The sequence below is a fragment of the Cimex lectularius genome, unplaced genomic scaffold, assembly GCF_000648675.2.
Source record: "Cimex lectularius strain Harlan isolate CLEC.00 unplaced genomic scaffold, Clec_2.1 scaffold39, whole genome shotgun sequence".
Classification (NCBI taxonomy): domain Eukaryota; kingdom Metazoa; phylum Arthropoda; class Insecta; order Hemiptera; family Cimicidae; genus Cimex; species Cimex lectularius.
Window position 1 is genome coordinate 1,682,956 of NW_019392653.1, and position 17,825 is coordinate 1,700,780.

The following is a 17,825-nucleotide window of genomic DNA, read 5'->3' on the forward strand; positions in this document are numbered from 1 at the left end:
AATTTGCTCAATATGACTCACCCAGGAGATAAAATAAATAAAAAATAAGGATATAATTTATTATATTTTGTTTAGAAAAGTAATACAAAAAATCATAAACATGTTTCCTTCAGTTTTGTTTTCACTAGAACAAAATAATTATACGAATGCAATAAATTCAAAACGTTTAGATGTCAATTTATGTTATACTTTTATAAAAGAAGAAACTATGCTTCTTATAATTAATCATAATCGTGCTAATAAACACGGTGTAAAACCCTAGTTAGAAATTAACTTAAGACAGTCAATGAACATAAAACATCATATAGTAGTTATACAACTATGAAATATAAATTACAAAGAAAAGAGTGACTCTATCTAGATCGAAACTGTAATAAGAAGAAAACAGTTTTAGACAAATAAATTTGATGTTTTTGGCTTATCGCTAAATTACATTAAAAACATCAATGATCCTTTCATTCTGAAAAAAAAATTAATAAAGCATTAGTACACGATATATTTAGAAAAATAATTTTTTATGATAATAATTGTATAAATCAACCTTCAGCGCCTGTCCCTCGAGTATGACCTGGAGCGACGGAAAGGAAAACTATGCGACCTCGAACGAGAACGGGATCTGGACGACATCCTCCTCCTCCATGGAGACCTTGACCTGTTAAGAACGGCAAATAAGTACATATCCATGGCACAAATTCAGACCGAGAAGTTAAAAAAGAAAACTTTTTTTTTAATTAGAGGGAACCAACAATCTCTATAAACTTAACTGAAATAAATCAATTTAACACATAAACACTGGAGCTTGGATAATGATCCTGATGCAACATAACGATATGGAAGCTATACAGGGAGAAAAATTGTTAAAACTGAACGAATGGATAATATTACTTAATCAATTAAAGCTTGGCTTAAAAATCATTGTACAGATTTATTAGGATAAGAATTAAAAATAAGAGAAATGTTTGCCTTATAAATAAATAATGAAGTAATTTTTTAACTTATGAATTTGTGTGAATTTTATTTTTCTATAACTGGAGCTAAACAGCACCAATTCAGTGGTTGAGTACAAAATAAAAAAATGTAAGAGAGGGTGTAAAAATGTATAGATAATTGAAAATTAGCACTATCTTCTCTAAAGTTTTGTTTATGTAGAAAATTTTTATTTAGGAACTCGATCTCAATATATTTTTTAAAGATGAAACATAGTTTTAAAGGAATATATTAAAACTAATACTTCTGTTTATTGTCAATACATCGTAGTTTTTTAATATCACCAAATGTTCAAACGTTACATATAGTGCTAAAATTAGCATTTCTTTACATAGCCTTTGAGAAAAAGTGCACAATAGGTCTTTCCACCCATACTCATTTTAAGCCAAGTAATAAAACTGTAACATTTTCATTTTAATAGAAATCTAATAAAAATAGAATTAAAATGGAGGGCAGTCATTGCCTCAATTATTAACAAAATAAAAAACAGAAACTATTAATTAAAAAAATTAAAACACACAGCACTCGAAATACTTACAATAATACTGTAAACAAACTTTGGGAAATATTAGCACCAGTGTTATATAAGAGAATAAAATACTAAAAAAAAGTACCCTAAGAAGCGGCAACATTGCCTAATATTGTGAAATTTTGGAAATCATAGCCACATGCTAAGTACCTAATACAGCAGAGTGTACGGTGGTTGATTGGTTGGTTGGTTGATTGGTTGGTCAGGGGTTGTTGGTTGTTTTTTGTTTATAAATAAAGTTGGATGGCTGGGAAGCCTTCATGTTGGTAGTAAAGTGACGATGGATGGTGGATGCAATAAACATGATGTAACAGCTTGAAGAAGTATAGAGCTATACTTGACCGTGTCCCTGCAACGTTTGGATAATTCAACTTTATTTCCAATTGTTTTTAATAAAGTTTTTAAACTGAACATTCAAAAACCACCTGGGATAGATACCATGGATTAATTTTGTTTTTGTCTATTTCCAGAAACATTATTGTTATTACATGTGAATAGGGACTTCTATATTTGCTCTACAAATGTTATTTTAAGTTAATAAATTTGCAATAAAGAAGTTGTTTCTGTGTATTATTATTACCACTTGACTACAAAACGGGCTTCCCTTTTTTTTTATACTCCCAAACAAATTTGTTATAAGATGAAATTTAATAATGATTTTTTAAAACTGTTTAAAATTCAGCTATTGTCAAATATTATCAAAGTTCCAAAGGCTATAGTTACAAAAAAAAAAAAATAATAATAATAATAATAATATAGCTGTTTTCTTGAGTAAATTTTAATGCCCAAGAATATTATTTTTTTAAACCAATTTACTTGTGAAAGAATAAACAATTTCACCTTAAAGAATATAACTCAAAATCTTTCAAACTCTGATAAATTATTATCATGACAGAAATTCAGTCATTAAATAAAATTAAATTAACAATTAGTTTAAAGAGTAAATTTCGAAGTACCTATGTTAATAATTACAATTTAATATTGTTAATTGATAGAAAAAGTATTAATTTATGCTAAATTTTTAATGAGGTAATGTTTTAAATAACTAGTATTTAGTGACTGTTAATTAATGATTATTTAATGATCAGTCACACTTGCATTTCAAAAAAAAAAAAAAAAAATTAGTTACATTTCTCAAACAGTGTTTGAAATTGAGTCTGAAATTTTTTATATTAAAAAACCCTAATAAATACATAAAATTTAAGTTGTGAATAAAATAAAATAAATTTTGCTTTCAAAAGGAAGGAAACAATCAAAGTTGAATCACCCACTGACTTCACTTATACAAAAACAGTTTAAAATAAAAAAAAATATCCCAAGTTAAATCCCAGTTAAAAAATTAAATAAATAAATAAAAAAATCACGGACTGGCAGATAGGCGCATATTAATATGGTCAATGACAAATACCCAGTTATGCTTTATTAATACTACGACTGAATTCTAATCTATTGAATACACACCATCCCAATTATTAACCTTTTTTTGAAGATCAAAATAACAGAAATCCAAAAATTTAATTTAAAAAATTTGTTCATACACATTTACATCCGTTTTTTTGTTTGGTGCCGTTTTTTTTTTTTTTTTTTTCCTAATTCTTATTTAAATCAAAATTTAATCCTTAATGTTCCTTTTCAATTTCATTTTTATACTTAATTTAATTTTAAATTAATTAACATTTTATATTTTTAAATTGTAAAAAGTCCCATTTCATTATCACTGGACTGGACATTACTTCTCAGAATCAACAATACATACTTGACTTAAATTTTAAAATAATTAATTTGTATCCAAAACTTTCCATTTAATTTAAAAGAAAAACATTGGTATCACAAAATTATATAGATTTTGTATAAATAGATCAAAGAAATTGTTTAATTTCAATTTTTTTTAACTAAAAAAAAATTTCTTGTGTAATTGATATAATAATTAAAGGGAATAGAATTGTAAAAATTTTGATTTTATGACAACTGATAGAGATGCAATGACGCATGCTTTTTTTCTGCTTTCTAAAGTGTTACTGAATAATGCTAGCAATAAATACCTCGAACGTCGAGCTGGTGAACGCCTGCGACCACGTCCTGAACGTGTCTTCCCATTTGACATTTCCACAATAATTCTAGTACCACAACATCGACTGAAAAAGAAACAGAAAAAAAAAGGCATATTACACAGAAGTTGCACCACGAGTCAGATCCTCCAATCCTATTGACAGTGCTCTTGATTTTGGGCTGGTGAAAAAATAATGCAGGTTTTGAAAAGGCAGTCAAAATCATTTTTAATTTTTATACAATAAAGAAAATTAATTCAAAATATTTTCTATCACAATCTATACATCTATGCCAACATGTAATAAGCGCTTTTATTCCACTGACATAAAAATCTTTTTTACTCACAATAAAGTCTTGGGAGATGTTTTTGGCTTCACTGCTTTCACCAAAAATTTTATCCCTCAAGAAATGATCAAAATGCCAAAAGGTGGAAGTCTGTAGGTGAGAGGTTGGGTGAATATGGAGGTAAGGTTTCATACCCTAAGTCCTTAAGTTTCCGCAGGGTTAGTACTACGACATGTGAACTGGTGTTATCGTGAAGAAGAATTGGCCCCTTACCGTTTACTAATGCAGTTTCCCTTGCATTTTGTCAATTTCTTGTCAATATTTCTCTGCTGTAATAGTTTCACCATAATTCAGGGATTATAGTGAACAGCCCCAGCAGAACAACACCAAACATTCATCACAACATTTTTGGGTTCACATTTTGTTTCAGGAAGTGTTCTGGTGCTTCAAACTTGCCCAACAACTGACCTGTACACCTCCTATCGTACAGAATCCATTTCTCATCGCACATGATGATTCTATCGAGAAATGGATCATTTTGGTGGCACAACAGAACAGACATGCAAATTTGAAAGTGTGGATGTTTTTTTTGGCTTTGTTAATTCATACAGTACCAACTTAAGCTTCTTTACTTTACCAATTTGATCCAGATGGTGAACAACAATTGAGCAGTCAGCACTAAGCTATTCCGCAATTTACCGTGTTGTCTTAAGTGAATTTTTGTCCATCAACAATTTGAGTTCGTCGTCGTCTACAATGGAAGTTCGTTTTGCCTAACGTACTGGACTTTAGAAAACAACTGAAATGTACTAATAGATGCGACACACGAATACTTCGGACCTTCTCGTCTACAATGGAAGGCCTACTGCGACCTTCACTGTCTTCGAGATCACATCTCCAAATCAAAATCTCTGAAACAAATGTTGCATCGTGCATTCACTAATGCTCCGTGCGGTTTGGGCCACACTTTGCCCAAGTTTAAATTCATACAAATAGAAAATCTAGTTTGGACATATTTAATTTTGCAGGTCCTCACTCTTATAAAATTTCATATAAACTAAAATCCATTAAGAGGTTTTGTGGTCTGACTGACCAAATAAATTCTATTCAATTAATTAATCTTTAAGTAAGGTGTTGGTTGAAAAAAAAAAAAAAGGCAAAAAGAAGGGAAAATTCAAAAGAAGTCACGATAGCTGAAATGGTAGAGCAGCAGCGTATCTAGCCGAAGGTCGTGGTTTCGAATCCCGCTCGTGACACTGACTTTTTTTATCTCAACCAATACCATAAACTAAAATATTTTGTATAAAAGATACAGCTAAATGTATTTATTGTAGTCCATAAATTAGATTTGAAGATTTAACTTGGGTTACATGACAAGCACATGTGAAAATAAAACAAATTTTCAAAACCTGCATTAATTCTGCACCAACCCAATACATGATGTTGCCAGTTTCTTTTGCTATTATTATTTTTTTTTTAATTTTTTTTTAAAGCCGGTAACAGCCAGGTAACAACCACCATTATGCCAAAACACTCCAGCATATTGGCTACATGTTTTATCTATTCCTTCATTGAATATAATGGGCATTATAGTTTGAAACACAAATTCACATAGAAGAATACAAACACAAAGTGCTTATAAGTTACAAGTAAAGGCAAAATTGTTGAGAACTTATGTGTGCTTAAGAGAGAAAAAATCACAAGCACAAAATAATTTAATCATTAATTATTAATCAAATTAATTATTATAATTAATTAATCATTCATTTAACCATTTAAATATCCTAAATGGTTTTATACCCAAATGAATGCAAAAAGTTTGTAATTTGACACTCTAATACTAAAAAGTGTTTGTTTATTTAAATTTTTTTTTCATACATGACAATGTTGTTTGCAGCCACGCAAACGAACTTGCCAAGTTAGAAAATGACAAACTGTTCAATTGTGTTATTAACTCACGTTCCATCCAGGGCGCGGACAGCATCCTCGGCGTCCCTGGCGTCCTCGTATTCAATAAAAGCGAAGCCCGGAGGATTCCTCGCCACCCAGACGTTCCTCAGCGGGCCGTATTTCGAGAAGACATCCTCCAACTCATTTTTGGACGCATTGTTGCCCAAATTGCCGACGTACACCTTGCATGCCAAGTCCCACTCGCGGTATCTGCTCATTCTGCTTTCTTTCTAGGGGTCAGAGACGAAAACGTTCGTAAATGCCAAGCTCGGCTAATATGGCGCACTGTGAAAGTTTCAATAGTTGTACAAGTACACTTACAATTTTGATGTACTGGAACTGGAAAAGAAATGCTGGAGATGTTTTTTTTAATCCAAAAGATCCGGTTTTGATTTCGCCCGTTCAGACGTTAAAAAAAGTCGGAATGCGCACTTTTATTTGACAATAACGACCCGTCGTTTAACAAAGTACTACGTTGGAACGCTTGTGCTAAAGCTAATGGCGACTGGCCGCAAATCGACCCGATACGTCATAACACAATGCTTTCTTGTTTCCTCGGCAAACAAACGTTTACAGCATTACGCTCACAAAAGACAATTGAATTTTTAATAATTTTTTCATAAAAACCGACAATTTTGAAAAGTGTAAAAGTTTTTAACGTTTGGCGCAAAACTAAAGATTTCGAGCAGGTGGTCGCTTCAGAATGTCAGAACCCTAACAATAAAACGCGGGAAATAACACATTTCAAATAAAATGTCACAACAAATTTCCCTTTGAAAAAAATTTTTATTTGTACAAAGTAAACAATATTTGTTTTGTAATATTTTTTATATTTAAAATAGTGTTTTTTTTTAATTTTTTTCTTTTGTTTTACGAGGGTTCGCAACAGCAGAGGTCATATTGACCCTCAGGATGGCCGGTGTTTTTGAAAAAAAGCCCATTTGTAAGTATCTCCGGTTCGAATGTAGGGCCACTAGATTCAAACCCGGGACCTTCACCTTGATGAGCGCCGTGTCAACGCTTATCGTTGCAGAATTAATGCAGGTTTTGAAACGCCCCCTTTTAAAATAGTGATGATGTATAATGTTATATTTTTTGGATTTATATATTTATTATTTTAGTATATTTGTTATTTATTTTAGTAAATTAGGATATCAAACTGTATTTATAAATAACATAAATAATTTTTTTTACAAGTTTGTAATATAATATATAATAAATCTTCTTTTTTTGTACACCTATATACATACTAAATAAATAAACTTATAAAATATATGTATATTATATCATACTTTTTCAGTTAAAAAAAAAATATTGGGTATAAAAAGACCCACCACGGTTGTCCTATTGACCTTTAGAGAAGCCAAAGTATATTTATATTTAAAACTTTATATATAAAGATATATTTAAAATCATGATGAAGATGTATAATTTTGTATTTTACCTAAATGTTATATATTTTAGTAAATTAGGCTATCAACCCGTATTTGTAAATAAATAAATAATATATCGATTAATTTATAATGATAATAAATGTAATACAATATACGAACTGATGATGGGTGTAAATTCCCGAAACGCCATATAAATGTAAATAAATAATGTATAAACACCACATGAAAAGGTTTCCTAACATAAAGAAAGTTCTTATAAGTAAATAATATTACTATAAAACTAACATTCAGTTCCTAGTATTCAAAGTAACTTTACAATTATTTTAAAAATTGCGCTATCTTTATGTTAGTTTTCTTCTGTATTCTTTTTATTAATTATTATTATTATAGCATAACTCCGGCTGAAGGTTATCCAAGCCGTATATGCTTTTATATGGTTTTTATTATTCTTAAGTAAAGTATTTTATTATTATTATTATTATCACAGTTAGAGCATATCCCACTGTTATCAATGTTGACAACTAAAATGTAATCTACGGTTATCCTCTCATTCCCATTCCCCAGTGCTGTCGCTAGTCCCTAATCAGTATTCTCTCACACAGTTTCAGTATATCAATAATTATGCATTCTTCTTTAATGTAATACTTGAAAGGAAATCTACCATGATTTATGCAAAATGGTCTCTTATTCTGCTGTTTTATTTAAATATTTATTTCGTCTTCCCAGTAAGCCTGAGGTGAGTCAATTTCTGGTTGTATTCATGCAGTGACATGAGAAAAAGTTTTTCTTTTTTAAATATTTTTTTTTTTGCAGCGAGATAAACAAAGGCATTTCAGGCGGATGCACTGAAATGCTTGACACATTTGCTGCGTACTCAGCAAATTTTACGTATTGCGCGATTAAGAATGCTCGTCCGATAAGACTGTGCACCAAGTGCAACGATTATTACACTATTTTAACCATAGTTTATTTTGAAATTTTAAAGGTATGGATTCATACTTGCTCGTTTTTTGATTATTTAAAAAAAAAACTTTTTTTGTTTTGTTTCAGTACCCCGATGTCGATGGTGATTGTAGGGATGAACTGTTTAATTTGGACAGACTCCAGGTTGTTATTTCAGGATATCGTTATGTTATGGACTTGTGGAACAGGGCGAGCTGTGATAGTAAGTTCAATGCACATTTCTTCAAAATTATATTCCAGTTATTATGTCTTGCTAAAACTGACATCGACTGCAGCATTGTGCTAACATTCAGCATATTTTTCTTTAAATTATATATATGTATTTTTTTTAAATGTTAAACAGCTCAAACTTTTGCAACTTTATTCTTAACTCTGGTTCCCTCTTGTTTCAACAAACATAACTACAGTGTTTGAAGTGAAAGGTCTAATGTTTACTTCTTTGATTATGTAATAATTTCAATCAGTTTCTTCATGTGCAAGATCTACTCAGATATTGAATTATTGTAGAATTATTTATATGCATTCAACTACTTAATATCATCACAAAATTATACATTTTTTGTTTTTTAATGTTTTTGCATATAATGGGTAAAGGAAAATCTGACTCTCAGCTGGACTAAGTTTTGAGAAAAGTTCTTTTTAAAATTCAAAACACCACCATATCCCAAGACTACCATTCTATACCAAGCAACAATTCAATGCCAACAACCAAGCATCCAACCATATCATCATCGAACGTGAAGCAACAGCTCAATGAAGATTTAACCTAAGATACAGAAAAACTTAGGAAATGAGAAAAAGGATTGCACTGAACTAGGGAACTAGGAAGGTAGAAGCCAGAAGGCTGCACAAACCCCTTCTTCCAAGTATCCTCATCACCATCTATAACAAATTTTTTAAATTTATTACTAAATATCCAACTATAGATAAAATGTAATTTCATACCCTCTCAATTCTTGTTTCCTCCACTGGCGCCCCATGTTGACAGTGTAGCAGGGTTCGGTGGTGGTCGTTCTTGGAGTGGATTGAAGAATGATTTTTTTAAACTTACTATAAATGATGGTTCTACTCACAGGTTTGTTGTTTACAACAAGGGATAATAGTTTCATTGATATAGTTCTTTTTTTGGGACAAGCCTTTATTTAATGATTATTTGGAGGTCGTGAGATGCCTGTCGTGAGATCTTAATAAAGATCGAAACGTTGGCACGATAAAGAAAATGTTTTTCTGAAACCTACATCACACCAGACCGCATCTCATGATTTCTAAATAAATTATTTATTGGTTTGTATTAATATAGTTTTTTGAGAAGGGGCAACAAAAGTGCCCAAAACCGACCCAAGAATATACTCATGTAAAACACTTAAGAGTTCATTAACTTAAATAAATCTCATCAGACTACAATAAATGGCTGGAAAAAAAATACAAAACAACATACATTATACGATATATAATTAAATCAGATAAAAATTATTAAAAAAAAACTACAAATACAATATGCAAGTGTGGGCACCTTCAACACGACAGACAAGAATGATACATCTACACAGAAAACAAACATTTTGAGCACTGAAGATGATCTCAATAAAGATCGAAACATTAGCACGAAAAAGAAAATGTTTTTCTAAAACCTACATCACATCAGACCGCATCTCACGATTTCTAAATAAATATCGATTAACAGTCACTAATCACCACACTTCAATAAATTATTATTATATCAGGAATTTGTTTCATTAAAATTTCCATACATGCCAAAAACGTAATCCTTCATTCATAGTCAGTTTGCTGCAAGCATTTAACCAGAGAACCAGAGAAATCCTATATGGCTTAATTCTATAAGTTTTTAGAACTCGGTGGACTATTTGGAAATACCCAGTACATTCACTGCATTTCTTAAGATGAATCATAATTTTCTTTAATGAAAATCAAAACAGCAATTCCGTATCAAAGTAACTTATTGTTTGACTCGTTGGGGATAATTTTCAATGGAACCTGTTGTCCCAAGGTATTAAAATTTGGTCTAATCCACTCAGGAAATTTTATTGCATAAATTCTAGCAGTTCACACTCCACGTACACTTACACAATTCCACTACTCCACAACTAAGAAAAAACTTTAAATATATATAAAGCAATTTCAAAATTCTTTCAAATATCAAATGTCTCAATTTTTTTTCTGTTATTACATGTGTACTTGGTCTGCCCATGTGTGAATGCCATGTATTTTGGAGTGTTTGTAATAAGTTAGTCATGATGATAAGTTACTGACTCAAAACAAACTATGAACACTGAAAACAAATCAATAACAGTTGTCTGATAAGTAATTTATAATTTGTAGTGAATGATAGATGAATATTTTAATTTTACCAACATTGTTTTATTAAATCAAGTTGTCACTTAAGTAATTTTGTGATTTTCTTTTTATTTGTGTGTTTTCTACCCAAGGTTGTTTTAAACCAAGCTCATTAGGAAGCTTGAGCCCTGAGCTAACGGATACAAATGCCGCAATCTTTAACACATCAAAAGCCCTCAATGGTTGCATCGCTAAGTACAGGAATGAAAGTGTTTTCCCCGACAATGTGACCTGCACTGAATGCAAGAGCCACTACCTCAAGCTTAATGAATTATACAACCATTTGAAAGCTGACACCGGCGAGATTGCATATTGTATGGATATCGTGGACTTGGTAAGACTTGAATAGTATCTTTTATATTCACTAGTTTTCGTGGTGTGCTTGACCAATTAATATCTTTCAATTAATTAAGGTTTTCAGTTGAGATAAAAAAGTCGAAGTCACGATAGCTCAAGTGGTAGAGCAGCGGCGTATCTAGCCGAAGATCGTGGGTTCGAATCCCACTAACTGACTTTTTTATCTCAACTAAAAACCTTAAATAATTGAACGTCTCTTTTATATTTTCTGAGGTTAATCTATTATGAAATTTTAGATTAATACAACAAGGATAGGATGGTCGAAAACATTGGGCTGCAGCAGTATCAGAAAGAAGTCAGAGTATATTTTTTGGATAAGTTCTGGGTTTTTTACTCTCCTCCCTATTTTATTCTATTTTTTTATTTACGCTTTCACCGAAAAGAAGTTCCACCCACTTATTAACCGTAAGTTTTGACATCAAATATTACTTTAAGAAAATAACTTATAATTATGGTTTTAGATAATCATTGGCAACAGGAAGAAGAAAGACAGGAGCAAACATGAAACAGGAACAAAATTATTGTCTATAGCTAATATTGATTATATTATTTATTGATTCTTTAATAAAATATATTTTATGTTTAACAAGATTTTCTTCATCCTCCAATTCAATCATTCTATCGGCGAATTATTTTAATTTAGGACCAGAAAAACCTTTTAAATATTATAATTAATTAAGGTTTTTAGTTGAGATAAAAAAGTCAATGGCACGAGCGGGATTCGAACCCATGATCTTCGGCTTGATACGCCACTGCTCTACACTTGAGCTATCGTGACCTCGATCCACTCGGACACCAACTTCCCATCTCAACTGCACCTCTTGAATTTTCCCTCCTTTTTGCCATTTTTCAAATTTTAAATATTAAACATACAAACTGTTCATTCTGTTGATTCCTGGGCATTAGTGCACCTTTTTCACCTAGTCTGCATTAAATAAGAAGCATTTTATCTTAAATATACATTAAAAATAAAATGGTTTAGGGCAAAAATATATTTAAAAAACCCAGGCATTACACAAAACAATAAAGGTATTAAACACATTAGAAAGGTAGGTGATATGATGAATAAATAATACGATAATAAGAATATCAAGTACATGCTATACACAACAAACCATCTAACAGACAAGGTCTTATCGTCTATTTACACATATTTAATATTGGTTAATCTAGGTACATTGGCAGATATACATTTCATTTTAACACATTTCAAACAATATGTGCTTAAGACTTTTATGCTTGTATTTACAGTAGTTCGTCTGCCGTAGTGTAGATAAAAAGATTTTTTTTATATGTACAAATGGGCAGTTTATGCATGAATTTACAATTGCTTTATGTATGTATGTGTGTTGTTAAGCTAGATATATTTAAGGTTACACGCATGTAGCCTATCAGAGACCATCATGGAAACCCTCCAATAATTCCTAGAGCACCATTTTGGGCTACCTGGAGTTTAGCAAAATTGGATTTGGACGTATTTCCCCAAATGGGAGCACCAAATTATTAATGGACATATGAATGGTTTATTAATAATTTTATCATTTTTACATAAACGTGTATTAAACACCATGTAAATATGTTTCTTGCTTAAGATGATTCATGCTTCTGCGTATTTCTTTTCAATGTGGTAACTAAAATTAAGTCTGGAATTCAGATACATTCCAAGGTATTTAACGTTCTTAGCCCAAGGTATTGACGAGATTCATTTTCTTATGATTGACAATGTGTTCTGTTTTGAGTCAACTGTATTGCCTCAGTCTTGCTAACATTGGCCTAATTCTCCCTTTTTCAAAATATTTAAAACACCTATCCACAGTTACTGATAATTCTCTGCAGAAGAATCAACCATATAGGAGGCTCTAAAAAAGAACATATCATCAGCAAAAGTCATTCATTTATAAAGATGTTAAATAATGTTGGTCAGAGAACAGGCCCTCGGGGGAAATGCTGGACACATAGATTTTTTTTATATAAAAAGGCAATCAACCGCTTTGGGTCATTTTCCGCCTTAAAAGTTTTCAAGCTGGGAGGCGAGTGGGTCACTGCCCAGGAACCCCCCAACAGCGGAAACCAGGGCCCTCAACAGTATCACGCGCCCCCAGGACACCCTTCCATCCCAAAGCACCTCCCAACATTGAGTAAAATACAGATTATTGCATAAAATGAATATTCTTTTGTATTAAATTATTTTATCATTTAATCTTCGCATTTCAGAAATTAGTTTAGTTTTTTTAAAGGAAAGTTTGTAGTTTGTCTATTTGGTCGGAGTCAACACCAAGCGAGTCTTTGATGTTGATTAGAATTTCCAGCTGATGCCTTTCTCCTTCATATTTTTTGCAATTTGTCAAAATGAGTTTAACTGTTATTCTTTCTGTACAAACATCACAAAGTGATTTATCTTTTTTTGCCATGAGATCAGAATGAGTAAGCTTTCAAAGACCAATTCTGAGCCTAGCAAGGACAACTTCTTCATGCCTGGAATCCCTATGAGATGAGGCCCAAGGTTTTACCCAGTCTTTTATTTCCCTGAGTTTGACATTAGAAGTCTTTTCCAATTCTTTTTGTCATAGCTGCCAAGACTTTCTTTTATGCCAAGCTATCGCATTGGATTTTGGTGGTTCAACATTTTTTGAGCCATCTGTAAAACAGTGTTGGATTCGAAAAGATATCTATTGTTTTATAAAATTCTTTAAACACATAGATGTTTAATAAATCAATATAGCGTGTGAAAGTAGAATTGTTTATATATTTTTTTTAAATTTCTGTTTCATTAAGTAATATTTTTATCGATTACTGTAAAGCAAAAGTATTGGTAATTCTATTACGCAACTGTACAGAGTTACAGAGGTTACTATTGAACTATAGCATTCTCTAGAGTACAATTTGAACTAATTGAACCTGATAAATTTAAAACGTTAAATCAACATGTTTAAATAATGCGTATATATTTAATTTTATATAATGTACTAATTTGAAGTTTAATTAAACGTCAAAAATGTTGATAACAATTTATTAATCGATATAAAGTCGATTGGTGGTGTCATCGTAAAAGAAAAAGTAGTGACATCCACGCTGGCGTGAATTGTGTTGTTACTTGCCAGTTGCTTGAGTGTCAGTCGTGCCAAAACCAGATTAGACCAAAGTTGGACGTCTCTTGATTTCGTTGCACCAAAAGGACAAGGTATTACATACGTTTTACATTGCTCATTTCTTTTTCTGTTAACTTTTAATAAAAAAATCCTTTTTTTCACATATCTTTGCACCGTTTTACACAGATATGGACCAAATCTCTAAAGTAATCGAACCCAGCAGGCAGTTCGCTAAGGATTCGCTCAGGCTCGTCAAAAGGTGCACGAAACCCGACAGAAAAGGTATAAAAACACAAATAAATGAAAAAAATATAGTCCAATAATTTATTTGATAGTTAATTATAATTTCCAACTTGTATGTAGGTGACTTGTATTTTAACATTCAGAGACTTTTGTTGTAAAATTGAACAGAATAGCATGTAATTAAAGTATAAAAAAATTCAATATTTTACAACAATCAGTTTGTTGGTTTTAATATTTAGGAAATTTAACACCATTGAGTAAATTGTATAATTCTTAACTATTTCATTGTTAAAGAATTGAACCTAAATAGGTCAGGGAGTAATATAAAAAAACAGTATTAAGATTGACATAAAGTACTTGCAGCAAAAAGAAAGCATCAATATACATTCAGAAAAAATGTTTATTTCTATATATATATTTTTATCTCAGTAAAACTATAATAATAATAATATTCAGAAATCGAGAGATGCTCTGATGTGATGTAGGTTTCAGAAAAACATTTTCTTTATTGTGCCAACGTTTCGATCTTTATTGAGATCATCTTCAAGGCTCAAAGTGTTTGTTTAATTGTGGCATTCTTGTGGGTCGTGTTGAGAGATTAATTACAGCGTACTTATTTTAATGTAAACCAAATTAAATGAGATCAGAAATTCATGAGTTTTTAATACAAATGATTAATTATGATGGTTTGGAGGAAAACTCACCAAAACGCTGGAAAATCATTTATTGGTGATAGATCAAAATTTAACTAACAATTTATCACCAGGTTTTGATATTAATAACAAGTATTACCTCTCCTGACCTCGCGGAGGGCCTTAAGTCGCCTAGGTAAATTGAGAAAATTAGTGACCGGATTTCTTATTGTAAAACTTAATTCCATTCTTCAGCAAGAGTGGCTTGAAGGAGGTTCTATGGGATTCATGTCCAAGTAATGGGTAACAACTCATGCAGTTGAGTATTATCATGCATTAATATGAAGTTGTTCCCAATAAATGGAACGAATGGGACCACACCATTCAGAAAAACATCCTCAATGTACCTTAGTGCAGTCAACGATCCATTCTGTATGATAATCAGTTAGGTATGGACATTGATTCCATCCCATACCCTGACCGTCTTTGAAAGGGCTGTAACTCATGCATGACACACGAAGGAAAGTGTTCTCCTCCTCTACTTCACACATGTTCCTGGTCATCTGACGTCACAAACCAAACTGGCATTCGTCTGTAAAGAGAATAGCACCTTATTTTCCAAGTGTCCAAGCAAGACACCGTTCTACTTGATGTAATGCCTCTCTCGCAGTAGAGAACCAGATGCAGGACATCTAGAGATAGGCTATTCTCATGAAGCGATATGTACCATTTGGAGTTGACTACACATCAAAGAAGCATTTATATAAAGGTTCCATAGTGCAGTAAGAGCAATAAAAGATTGTCTCCAGCTGATGTTCATCGTTGTCGACCACTACTTCTCTTCGATCAAGACTTCCGGTGGCCTTGAACTGCTAATTTTGAGCTAATGACCAGTCCCAGGAATAGGATATGGTTACTTGTGGAATGTTGTTGAGAGAGCCTAGTGTACAGATTTTTTTTTCTATAATTTAATTTTTGTTTTTTTGTTAATTGGCAATTGAATGTGAATTTATTGTTGTAATTGTACACCAAGCATCTTCTTTATTTAGACAATTTTGCATATTGGTCGTTGCCACCTCACATTTATCAGCGATATAAGAGCCATCATCAGTGAGCAGAGCTATGACCATTCATTATAGTGCTATTGTTTTTAGCTTTTTAAATGTAATATTTTAGTGACTGAATTTTTCGAAATGCACAGAAGAAAGTAAAAAGTAAAGTAATTCCTGACAGACAGAATGTCATGGATGAGGGGCCAGACTACGTACAATAATGTTACAAATTATATTTAAATAAAATTCCGAGGGCTTGTGCTCTAACGCATTCAGGATGGTCATCACTGTTCATTACCTAAGTGAGGTACTGGGAGTGTCATATCAGGGTTCAATGCAGGTACTCCCTTTTCAAGGCTTGTGTTTATTCACCTGAAATACTTATTGGCAATTAAAAGTGTAAAGAAAAAGAGGTCGTGAAGTTAACAAAATATACACATAAATGAAAAAAAGAACAGCAATAAAAAAAAGTGGGATCAACTTTGAACTGTAAAGGGTTAACACATACCTGCATTATAATTATGTTGAATGGTGAGAATTACTACATTAATAACCCAGAGTTTCAAATGTGCAATACAAGACAAACAATGAACAAAATGAAGTGAAAATATTAATAATAATTTTGGATAATAATAATTGAATATCGTAAGCTCCAACAACACTGACCTGGTGATTTGCACAAATGCCCTTTCTACTCTATTAGCTAGCAAAAATAAATTTTCTATAAATCTCAGAATACAAGAGATATTTCTTGCTATAAAAGATCGCACAAGATCATTAGTTATCTTTTTGTAGATCTCAGGTCACTGAGGTATAAGAGGCAATAAAGAGGCTGACCTAGTGGCAAAATTGAAGGGTATTTCATTGCTGGATGTGTCTAGCAAAGATTTTACAGTTTTTTCTGAAAGAAAAAATTTAGAACCTCTGTCATTTCGAATGGCGAAACATCAAGGAAAACAAACTTAGTAAATTAAGGGAGATGTCAAACAATGGGGTACGGCAATGCAAAGATCACAGAAGAGGAAACTGTGTTGGCTAGGTGGTTCAACTTGTGGTGAAGTGATCTCTATCAAGCATTTTCTGGCGTGTAGAAACAATGAAGACCAAATATAGGCTTGCGAATAATGTGACTGAAATTTTGAAAAATTTGTCATTAACATCAGACAGTTCCTTACTGAAACTGGTTTAATAAATAAATTCTGACATACAAAACGTAGGAGAGTGAGATGGCTTTGATTTCGGGGAGGTGAGGGCAACTCTTGTCCTTTTTCCCTATTTTTTCTAAATTTAATTAAAGGGAAATTTCAAGTAATTGTAAAAACTATGAAATTATTTATTAAAGTTTAATAAAAGGTAATGCTTTGAAACTCCTTTTATTTTTATTATTATATTTTTGTATCATTTAACGATTATACTTTTCAGAATTTCAAAAGATTGCTCTGGCCACTGCTATTGGATTTTCCATTATGGGATTCATCGGCTTTTTTGTCAAACTCATCCACATCCCAATTAACAACATCATTGTGTAAGTAATGTTTATCTGGCCTGAGATACAAGTTTGTTGGCTGTTTCTGTGCTCATGTGTATATTTTTATTTTTCAGGGGATCATAAAATACCTATATTCATCATTTACAGACTACCGTGTTTAATAGATTAAATTCATTTTGTTTTTGATTTTTATATATTTATTGCCCAATAAATTTATATTTGTACACTTAGTGGTTTTTTTTTAATTAAATAATTTTTCCTTAAATTTGCATTATTCTTTCTTTTTTCTTTCTTTCTTTATTTTTTAAAAGTACATTCTGTGATGGAGGATTCTTATTTTTGTATAGCCAAGTATAGGCTTTGGAGATCCTCCTCTGACCAGTGTGTCTGCTTTTTCGTCACCCAAAATTCCTTTGTGCCTTGCACTCAAGATAGGTTGAAATGTTAACCC

At 31.7% G+C, this 17,825-nt stretch overlaps 3 protein-coding genes across 4 annotated transcripts; 2 read left to right on the forward strand and 1 right to left on the reverse strand.

The window, feature by feature from the left end:
• Positions 1-352: 352 nt before the first annotated feature.
• On the reverse strand, positions 353-6,339 carry LOC106661227 (RNA-binding protein 1). Of its 2 annotated transcripts, XM_014384489.2 has the most exons (5): positions 6,122-6,324; positions 5,810-6,030; positions 3,559-3,651; positions 542-652; positions 353-460 (listed from the first exon to the last, which is right to left on the reverse strand). In XM_014384489.2, exons 2-4 carry the CDS (start codon positions 6,016-6,018, stop codon positions 544-546), a joined length of 411 nt encoding a protein of 136 aa, XP_014239975.1. In that variant the 5' UTR covers positions 6,019-6,030; positions 6,122-6,324; the 3' UTR covers positions 353-460; positions 542-543. The 2 variants fall into 2 exon arrangements, with proteins under 2 accessions (XP_014239975.1, XP_024080317.1); XM_024224549.1 differs by lacking the exons at positions 353-460; positions 542-652 and adding an exon at positions 1,719-1,865 and having other exon boundaries at positions 6,122-6,339.
• A 1,372-nt stretch (positions 6,340-7,711) lies between these two features.
• Positions 7,712-11,438, forward strand: LOC106661266 (osteopetrosis-associated transmembrane protein 1). Its single transcript, XM_014384552.2, has 6 exons — positions 7,712-7,930; positions 8,008-8,179; positions 8,245-8,359; positions 10,605-10,846; positions 11,106-11,274; positions 11,331-11,438. The coding sequence occupies exons 1-6, from the start codon at positions 7,857-7,859 to the stop codon at positions 11,372-11,374; spliced, it is 816 nt and encodes a 271-aa protein (XP_014240038.1). The 5' UTR covers positions 7,712-7,856; the 3' UTR covers positions 11,375-11,438.
• Positions 11,439-13,933: 2,495 nt separating this feature from the next.
• On the forward strand, positions 13,934-17,604 carry LOC106661260 (protein transport protein Sec61 subunit gamma). Its single transcript, XM_014384545.2, has 4 exons — positions 13,934-14,050; positions 14,145-14,240; positions 17,308-17,410; positions 17,488-17,604. Exons 2-4 carry the CDS (start codon positions 14,147-14,149, stop codon positions 17,495-17,497), a joined length of 207 nt encoding a protein of 68 aa, XP_014240031.1. The 5' UTR covers positions 13,934-14,050; positions 14,145-14,146; the 3' UTR covers positions 17,498-17,604.
• Positions 17,605-17,825: the final 221 nt, after the last annotated feature.